Here is a 10626-nt window from a genome sequence, read left to right as displayed (position 1 = left end):
GAATGGGGAGCTGGAGAAGAGGCAAATGCTATTCCTGTCTTCAAAAAGGAAGATCCAGGGAATTATAGATCAATCAATCTGACATCAATGGAGACATTTTCCTCTATCGTTTTAACTGCCTTGCCTCCACCACCCCACTCGAGGGTAAGTGTGTGTGGAATTTAGAAGGGGAAAATGGAGGGGATGGGAGTTTAAATCTCCTCTTCCAAGGCACCATGGTCCCTATGCAAATCATGCCCATGGACTCTTGCAGGAGAGTAGGGAGAGCAATCATGCATAGCTCCACTATGTGTGATTAGGGGAATGTTAATTTAGCCCCAGACAGTGGGCTTTCCCAAACTCACTTGGAGACCCCAGGGGCTGAAACCGGGTCTCTTGTGCATGTAACACATGTGCTCTAGCCACTGACCTCCAGCCATTCCCCCTCAAATAAAAATGGAGCACATCACATACATTATCTCTGTATTCCTTATAACATCTCCTGTAAGATAGGTCAATATTATTACCCTCAAGTAACAAATGGGAGGGGGAGACAGCTGAGGCTGAGAGACTGTGGTTTGCCAGAGTCCAACTCGCCACTGCTGCATTCATGGAAGAGCCAAGATTTTGCTCTGAAATTCATTGCTCAGACTCTTACACCAGCTTCCATGGAGTGGCATACCAATAGCATGGCACAAAAACAGACTTGCTTTCAATAGCTTACAGGAGGGGTCTTAGAGCAGTGGCAGAAGATGTGCTTAGCATGCAAAAGGTTTCAGATTAAATGCCTGGCATCTTTGGTTGAAATGATCATGGGGGAGCAGGGTTTGGAAAGACCACTGGGCGACCTCTTAAGAGAGCTGCCGTCAGTCATGGCAGACAATACTGGACTAGAGAATAGAATGGGTTTATTCAGAAGAAGGCAGCTTCGGATGTCAATCATTTTTGTAATTGGATTTTGGATTTCCTCCCCCCCCCCTTTTTTTTTTTTTTTTTTAAAGAGAGAGTCTCAGAAGCCTTTCAAAAATGAAAAATTGGTATGGGATTATAGGGATTTCTCCCACCCCGCCAAAGTTTTTATCAGTATATTAAGCCAGATCTTTAGATGCAGAAGAGAGTGTTATAGTTCTGAAATAACAAACTTTCAACTCATCTGTTAAGGGTGCAATCCTATGCATGTTTAGATGTAAAAAAAAAAAAGTCCTGCAATTCCTATCCCCAGCATGCTGGCTGGAGAATGCTGGGAGCAGTACGACTTTTTTCTGTCTAAACATGCCTAGGATTTCACCCTAAAAACAACAACAACAACACCCAACAACAAAAGCACAGACCTCAGAGATTAAGGGTGCTTTCAGACACCCTAACATCAATCAAAAAGTATTGTGCCACTCTTTTCCTCCTTGAAGGATTTTTTTTATGGGGAGAAAAGAGATGGAAGAAGCGGTGGGAAAATATGGGATGGTTACAAATGGAAGATGTCATTTGGACCCCCTGCAAAATCCTGTGAATGAGGCATAATAAAGCCTCACCTAGAAACATCCTAAGGCTGCAGTCTTATACCTATTTACTGGGAGAAAGCTACATTGGCTGCAACGGAACTTTCTTCTGAATAAACATGAATAGGATTGCTCTGTAAAGCCACAAGTCAATGGGCACTTATTTAGGAGTAAACAACCATTGAACTTGGTGGGATTTACTTCTGAGTAAATGGTTATATAATCAGGGGTTAAGTAACCATATAAAAAAAACTGGAACAGAACGTTTTTAGTCTGAATGAAACCATGCAAAGCAAGCAGAATCTTGCTACATTCTTTCTTTAGTTAGAAGCAGGGTCGAGCCCTGGATTTTATATTAGTGAATGGATCAGGCTTTGCATGGGTTTTAATAGCCCCACGTTTGGTACAGGAAAATCTTCAAGCAAGCTGACACAGCTTCAGAGTTGGACACATTGTGCCCTCATGTCTGAGTGAAGCCATGCTCGCTCTCACTTCTAAGGATGGTCCCTGCCATGATGCATCCCTATAGCCCCCTGAGAGAGGAGTCTATCTATTAGGGGCGTAAGGATCATGTATAAGCCACTTTATCTGTGTTTTGTGGATTGTCAGGTGTCATACACTCCATTGTCTGCTCATTGACGAATGCAGATTTCCCTCGCACGCACACACACACACACACACACACACGCAAACACACACCACGACACTATGCCAGAAACAATCCATCAGAACTCATGGAACTTGCGCTGGAGCATAACATTTTGCATACTTTTCTTAGGTCAGTGTAAAATCCATGAGCAGAGCTCACAAACCAAGATTTCTACACTGCAGAAGTAGAAGAGAAATCAGAGATGTGTAAGGCATCGACCCCATTCAAATGATAAGCTAAGACAAGATGGTTAAGCATTTTATGCTAAACATTATGGCTTAGCGTGTTCTGTGAGCCATGACTTAGCATGCTGTGTGAACCATTCCTAATCATGGTGGCTACATAACCACAGTTTAAACATGCTCACTAACCATTTGCTGCAGAAGGGTCAGCGGCCTAACGAAGGCTTAGCGTGTCATCTGAAGAGGGTCATTGTTGGTTGGTTTGTAAAATGGCATATAGATTGCCATATTTGTATGCAACCTCAATTGTTTTGTACAACCAAATTTGCATACAATTACAGAAAGTTTAAAAAATGGTCCACAAGTCCACAGAATCTGCGCGACTCTGAAGAGTCAATCCTCTGTGGAACCTCTGTGGACAGATTCATAGAAATCCAATGCCATTTTGATGTATTGCAGATTTCTCCAACATCCTTAGTATCCATTCCATTCTGGGGGTGGGGGGGACACTGACCAGCAGCAGTGGTGAGGAGCAGGCCTATAATTCTGTCCCTTGGCTAAGTAATTCCCCTCGATTTCAGCCACATGGACACATTTAAATTAATACAAATTAATGCATTTTAAAAACAAAATAACCATGAACCCTAGCATCCCGTTAGTATGCATGCCAAGTTTGGGGTGTTTATGTCTCATAGTTTTGCTACTATGGCACTGACAGATGGATAGACATTCTCTTTTTTTATTATAGAACTTTCAGGTGTCACTGCCTTGGTATTATGCCACTGAAGGATGGATGGACACACATCCGGCTGGACATCAGGAAAAGCTTCCTGACTGTTAGAGCAGTACGACAATGGAACCAGTTACTTGGGGAGGTCATGGGCTCTCCCACACTAGAGGCATTCAAGAGGCAGTTGGACAGCCATCTGTCAGGTATGCTTTAAGGTGGATTCCTGCATTGAGCAGGGGGATGGACTTGATGGCCTTATAGGCCCCTTCCAACTCTACTATTCTATGATTCTACATACTCTTTTATTAGTGTATATATCAATGCTCATTCCTAGAATCTCTGAGCATGTGCAGAGTGCTCTCCCCTCACTACTGAATATGCATAGTGCAGCCTACATTAAGAGCTCCAGGTCAGAAAGTATAAAACCAAGCATCTCTAGCACTGCCTTAGCCCTACTGTGTTCCTGTATGTGTGTCTAAAGGAGCCCTGCTGGTGTAACATGTGCTCTTTCCTAATCTACTTGCATTTAACTAAAAAGGGTGTTTTCGACATGATGCTAAAATTGTCTTTGAATCTCTTTCCTGCTCTTCACTTGCATGTGTGAAAGAATACTGTTAATTAAGGTTGCCAATCAGTTAAAGGAATCTCAGTTGATACATTGCAAGAGTCTTGGTAGATTAACCAATTAATTGTTTGGTTAATTCCACATACATTTCCATATTAGAAAATAATAATAATTAATTTTGTGTTCAGTTGATTTGTGTAGCAGTAAGTATCATTCTAGAGAGGCATTCTCTGTTCTCTCACCTCTTTTCAGATGGTGCCTTGCAATCTTCTGCTTTTTGTAAGTATAATATTAATTTTAAATAACAAAACACAAAAGTGACATCTAAGGAATTAGTTGTCTTCATGCTGATGGCAGCTCACAGGGTAACAGCTAAAAGTTAGAAAACTGCAGAACTTCTAACACTGACGTCTTGGTGCATGGAGCTGTGGAGATTAGCTAGGGCAGGAAAAATTGAGCTAAAGAAAGCCAGAGAAAGCATAGGTGAACAAGTCCATTTTCAGGAAGCATTTGAAACATAATGCATTTTCTGCCTCCTAAACTACAAGGTGGGGGGCGGGTGCCACTTACATGGTGACACTCTGTTGTTCACAAAATGACCAACGAGGCCTCCTTTGGAGATCTCGAAGGTCAGCTTGGTATATATAGGAGCAGGCTATAGACATCCTGGCCCCAAGTTGCTTAAGGCTTTGGAGGTCAACAACATAACCTTGAACATGGCTCAGTAACTAATAGGCAAAGAGTACAGTTCTTTTAACACAGTTATGTTAATATAGCTGGGTGTCCCACTGGGCACCCCTAGTTGGTGTATTTCGCACTAGCTGCTGCTTCCAAACCAGGCACTACAGCAGCCTCACATAGAGCCCATTACAGTAATCTAATTGAGATTAGCTGTGCATAGATCACTGTGGCTAGGCTGTCCCTACCATGGAATGGCCATAGTTGGTGCACCCACCGAAATTGGCAATGGGTGCTCACCGGGGCTTCCAAGGTTGAAAATGGACCCAGGAGCACCACCAAACTAACATACCTGCTCTTTCAGAGGGAGTGAGGGCCATCCAGAACAGGCAAACAGCCCAATTCCTGGACATGGGAACTGCCTACTTCTAGGGTCTCTGTCTTATCGGGATTCACCTCCAGGTGCAATCAGCTCCTGAGGGAGGGGTCTTATGTAGCCTGGGAGGGGAAGAAACTGGAGTGGGGCAGGATTGGGAGCGGGGTTGAGAGCAGGTTCCTGTTTTATCTTCAAAATTAAAGTGTCAAAGTTTTTTACGCACGCTTGAACGCCCCTACCCCAAAAATACACAACACACACACACGCCCGTGACGTTTGGCCTTTTTTTTTTTTTTAAGGTGCCAACCGAGGACAAAATGACTAGGCTGAGCACCGCCTCGAATCGGAAGAAGGTCCCGGAGAGATGAAGCTCTCGACCCGCTCGGGAACCCAGCTTGGCTGTCAGGAGGAGCCCCAAGGCCGGAGGAGGCGGAGGCGCCGCGTGGGAGAGAGCCGCGTGGCCTCCGGCTCCTCGCTGCTGGGCGCGCGCGGGCTTCGCCGGGGAAGAAGCGAGCGGCGCTGGGCAGGGCGGGAGGGGGCGGGAGCCGAGAGCCGAGAGCCGCTCCCGTCTGTGCGACGCTTCCGAAGGGAGGCTGCTGCTGCTGCTGCTGCTTCGCCGCCGCCGCTGCTCCCGCCCCCTGTTTGCTGGTCTCGCTTGCACTCGCTCGCCGGGCGGAACAGCGCGAGCCAGCACGCACTTCGCCCGCCTGGCTGGCCGGTGTGGGAATGTGGCGGCGGCGCCGGCGCCGGCGAAGCGGAGCGCCGGACTCCGGGCTTTGAGGAGCACATGCTTCTCCTCCGCGCCGTCCGCTCCGTCCCCTTCTCTCGCCTCGCTGAAAAGGAACGACCTCGGCATGGAGCAGGAGGCGGCTGCGGTGGCGGCGGCCGTAGGGCGCCGCGTTGCGCGCTCTCCCCGAGCAAGCTGAGGCGGCGTTCCGGCAGGTAAGTCAGGATCACCCGGGAAAGTTTCCTGCGGGCGAGGCGACGCCACGAGCGGCGGCACTTGGCTTGGCAGAGCGGAGGCGCGCGGGGGTGGGGAGTAGGTCGATTCATTTCCCCCCTTTAATTATACGTACTAGTTTGTACTCTTCTTAAATTAAGAAAATCTGCTTAAACGGTTCGCCCCTGCTAGGATCGCTCTGCCCATCTTTTCCTCCATGCCTCTTCATCCGTGTTTCTGCACAGTTGCACTTGGAAAGGGACTGCGATGCCTGGCGGGGCGCAGAGATCTCTCCGTGTGGGGCATTCCCCCATCTCCCCCCGGGAAAAGGCACTCGTCCTTCCCGGGCCCCCACCGCCTTCTCCGAGCTTCTCCCGAACCACAGGAGGAGGAGAAAGGCGCACAAAATTATAACCAAGACGTGGGGTTTTAAAACAACACGGAGCCAAAATCCTGGTGTGCCAAACCTCCTCGCAAATAAACACGGGACCTGGTTCTTCTAACCCTACACCGCTAAATGCACGCAGACATACTCGGAAGTAAAATGTCGATGAAATGTGCCGCCCAATTGTGCGCGCCCAGGAGTGTGCAGCCAGTCGGTCACCGAAAGAAACGGGGAGATATATAGAGACTGTACGTATATAGTGTGGGGAGAGGGGGAGGAGACGCAGTCTGTACATGCCCCGAGGCCGTTCTGGTCGATGTGACTGACTGCGCTGGTTCCAGGGCTGAAGCTGGGATTCTGGAGATGAACTCTTGTTCAAATGCAGACTTCCGTGTTGCATGCCTGCATTCTGGGTGGTGGGAGGAGAAATGATGCGTGTTCTGCCCGTCTTGTACATGCCCGCCGCCCTTTAGGGTTTTGAACTGAGGTGGTGTGCGGCATTAGAGGGGTGCTGTGGGAGGGAGGCTTGTCAAGGCAGGTTTATTTATAGACTCCTTTTCTGCCATTGCTGCACTCAAAAGTGGGCTCCCAACAGATATAAATATAATATTATTCCAGAACAGTGAGGCCACAGTGCCATTCCTAGGCAAATTAGAGATGGCCACATTGGGGACACTGCCCCAGGAGGTGTAGCAGAAAGCATAACTGTGAAATTTGTTGTCTTGCTCCTCCTGTCTGTCAGCCCACAGGGCATTCTGATACTCATTCCAGTTGTCCACTTATATCTCTGTCACTCTCTGAATCTTTCTTCCCTCTTGGTTATCTTGTCTTTTATCTACTTTTGCCTCCTGACCTTTCCCTTCAGTATCTGCTTTTCAGACCCTCTCGAATACAATCTAGTGATATGGGCATGTCATAAAAAAATGGAAAAGTAAATTCTTCTGGATTAAAAAAAAAATGGATACGGGGGCGTTTTTGGACCAATTTCCAGATATGTTTCTGGTTCCTTAAATCAATTGGGATCTGTTTATTTGACTTAAATGGAGTAAACAAAACTAAATTAAAAAAGTATGCCATGTTTGTTTTGTGTGTTGCATAAATAAGTATATCATAGGGTAACACAAGAGCTGAAAGAAGTGGAAACAAAATATTTCATTAGGATAATTCAAGTACATTATTTATTTGTGGAATTAAATGCCACAAGGTGTAGATATTGCCTCTGATTGTCTTAGATGGTTTTAAAGGGGGATTAGACAAATTCACAATAGGTAGGTTTCTCCACAGCTACTAGTCCTGATGGTTATATGCTACCTCCGGGCTCAGAATACTGGTTGCTGGGGAACTACAGCAGGAATTGGCTACATCCTTCATGTCTGATCTTGCAGAGTTCTCATTTGGAAGAAAACTCAGTAAAGTTACATTTTATATGGGTTATGTTCTATATTTTAAGAAATTCAAGGTTTGTTTTATTGGAACGTTTGTAAATATTTTTAGACGTAACAACTCGGCATCATCCAATTCCTTTAACTTGATCCAAATGCTTCTTTCTTCTAAAATTTAGGCAAAGAATACTGTTAACACTCTAATTTTAGCAGTAAAAATAATGTACTTCTTAGGAGAAGAATCTCCAGAAAAGTTAATTATAACTTTGTAAGAGCCCGATTTGACTGGTGTTGCATACTGTTTGTCATGTTATTAATTCATTTGCTGAAACAATGCATTTTTTAAAAGGGAGGGGAATGCTCCAGAAAAAAAGCTAGTAGCTAATATCACTGATGTCGTTCTGGTCCATACACATCACTGGAAATGTTTTCATTAAGGTCAAGTCTGCAAGCTCAGAGCCCTCCCCCCTCCTTTCAATTTTAATAAATCCAGAATATTTTCTCTTTCTCATCCCCTCTATTCCATCACTTCTCTTTCAACCCCCAAAGATAGTGCTGTCTCTTCCTTATTTTGGCTCTTTGCTGATGCCAAAGCAGACTGGGATGTAAAGTGTCCACAGTGCAAGAAGAGCTGATGGAGGAAACCAGCCAGCCTGGTTCCCTGAAGGCGTTTCACACTATGGTAGCTCTTGGTAGCAAAATCTGCAGGTGAAGCTTATTCTTTTCCATCTGCCTAGCTGGTGTGTAGGATTCCAGCTGAGGATGCAAGATACCTTGACAAAAAAAAGGGGGAAGAATTGTATTGGACTGGCTTTACTGGTGAATAGAAATAGCCAATGCCTTCTGCTAAAGTATGTTGTTGGGGGTGGGGGTGGGAGAGTAATACACAAAGCTGAGAAACGATGCGTGACAATATTTTGTAAGGACCAGTATGTAAGGGCCTCTTTCCACAGCCTTTGGAATGCAGGCGGCAAACTAAAATATCTGGCGGATCCACGAGAACTGGTAGCACACAAAAAAGTAAACTCAAAATGGGTTCACCATTTAACTACTGTTTGTGTGTGTGTCGGGGTGGGGACCAGTGTAGTGCAACTGCTGTAAATGAAGCCGTTAAGGGAAGGCTGGATCTTTTTCTGTTTTGACTGTTGCAGTTTAGATACTTTCTTTGTTTCCACAGAGACACTTGCTGATCAGCAGACCTCTGAATCCATCGATGTGACTTCGTTGGAGTAACCATGACCGAAGTCCTTCTGTCAGCTATGCTGAACATGACTGAAACCCACTTGCTGGTCAGCAATGTCACCAGCAATGTCACCAGCAAATGTTCGCTGACCAAAACTGGCTTTCAATTCTATTACTTGCCTGCCGTCTACATTGTAGTCTTCATCACTGGGTTCCTGGGCAACAGTGTGGCCATTTGGATGTTTGTCTTCCACATGAGGCCTTGGAGTGGCATCTCGGTTTACATGTTCAACCTGGCACTGGCTGACTTCTTGTATGTTTTGACTCTCCCTGTACTGATCTTCTATTACTTCAATCAAACCGACTGGATCTTTGGAGACTTCATGTGCAAGCTACAGAGGTTCATCTTCCACGTCAATCTATATGGAAGCATCTTGTTCCTCACATGCATCAGTGTGCACAGGTATACGGGTGTCGTTTATCCTTTAAAATCCCTGGGGAGGCTGAAAAAGAAGAACGCTGTTTATATCAGTGCCCTGGTCTGGATCATTGTAGTAGTCGGGATTTCGCCCATCTTCTTTTACTCTGGGACCGAGGTAAGGAAAGTCAAAACCATGGCTTGCTACGACACAACGGTAGATGATTATCTGCGAAGCTACTTCATTTACAGCATGTGCACCACTGTGTTCCTGTTCTGCATTCCATTCATCCTGATTCTCGGTTGCTACGGATTAATCGTGAAAGCGCTGATTTACAAAGATTTAGACAATTCTCCCCTTAGGAGGAAATCAATTTACCTGGTTATTATAGTGTTGGCAGTATTTGCTGTGTCTTATCTCCCTTTTCACGTGATGAAAAACTTGAACCTACGAGCCAGGCTAGATTTTCAGACTCCGGAAATGTGTGCCTTTAACAACAGGGTTTATGCCACTTACCAAGTAACTCGGGGGCTGGCGAGTCTCAACAGCTGTGTGGATCCTATTCTGTATTTTTTGGCAGGAGATACATTTCGAAGAAGGCTCTCAAGAGCCACGAGAAAAGCCTCGAGACGAAGCGAGCTCAACATGCAATCCAAAAGCGAGGATATGACTCTCAGTATTTTATCTGAGTGTAAACAGAATGGAGACACAAGCTTGTGAATAGGGTTTTTGTTGTTGTTGTTGCTGCAAGGAATCACTCCCCCCACCACTTACCCCCTTCATTTTTAACCCTTATAAGACTCAGTTCATGCATTTTCAAGAAAACATAACAAGTGGACAATTTATGTTTGTGTGGGCGTTTTTTTCTTGTGTTTTTTTAACTTGCTCTGTGAGCCTAGGAAGAACTTGATGAAAGTAAGTGTACATTTTTTTAAAAAAATTAAATTGAAAACAACATGGAAAGTTCTTGAAAGATTAACTTATCTGATGGACTTGGTGGTACATACAATAAAAGCACAGCAACCCTCAGAGAAAAGGGTGGGGGTGAGCTTATGTCCCATAGACCAAAGCCTTGGCTTACAGCATGAGGAATGTCCATGGAAGGGAAACCTTTGCTTCCAAATCCCAGTCCATTCTCCCATTTCCAAATCCCACGCTTGTTTCTGCAGTGCTGTGACTCTGGGAAGGGGAGGGTCTGTGGGGTGGGGGACAGCTCCAGTCACAGATATTGCATCCCCCCTCCCTGAATTTGCAGCTTTCATCAAAAACGTTATTATCATCACTGCCACCACCAACAAAAAACATCCAGCCCTTTTTTCTTACAGAAGAGCCAAGATGCTGGCAGTTTTCTTCCAGCTGATCAATGAGAAGTAAACCTTGCTCTAAGCTTGGTTCTTATTTTATTAAAGTTGAATTTTGTTTAATAATTAAAAAACCCAAGGCATATTGGACGACTTGAGTTTGTTCTTCGGTATTGACTTTGGGTAGCCCTCTTCTTTCCCCAAGGTACTTGTAAGTTCCCTCACAACACTAGCTCAGGATATGGATTTGTGTTTCCAGGCTCTTTCTCAAACACAGTTGAAAGCATTTATTGAGACAAAAGCCCTGGGATAATAATGGTCTGTTGGCATTTATTTTGTGATTCCAGCAAGTTGTCCAGTTA

General features: G+C 45.2%; 1 protein-coding gene across 1 annotated transcript; it reads left to right on the top strand.

Moving 5' to 3' along the window:
* Positions 1–5514: 5514 nt before the first annotated feature.
* Positions 5515–9929, top strand: P2RY1 (purinergic receptor P2Y1). The gene is made up of 2 exons (XM_063132116.1): positions 5515–5597; positions 8540–9929. The coding sequence occupies exon 2, from the start codon at positions 8598–8600 to the stop codon at positions 9681–9683; it is 1086 nt and encodes a 361-aa protein (XP_062988186.1). The 5' UTR covers positions 5515–5597; positions 8540–8597; the 3' UTR covers positions 9684–9929.
* The last annotated feature ends 697 nt before the right edge of the window (positions 9930–10626 follow it).

The sequence above is a fragment of the Elgaria multicarinata genome, chromosome 8, assembly GCF_023053635.1.
Source record: "Elgaria multicarinata webbii isolate HBS135686 ecotype San Diego chromosome 8, rElgMul1.1.pri, whole genome shotgun sequence".
NCBI lineage: Eukaryota > Metazoa > Chordata > Lepidosauria > Squamata > Anguidae > Elgaria > Elgaria multicarinata.
This window is presented reverse-complemented; position numbering and strand designations above follow the sequence as displayed.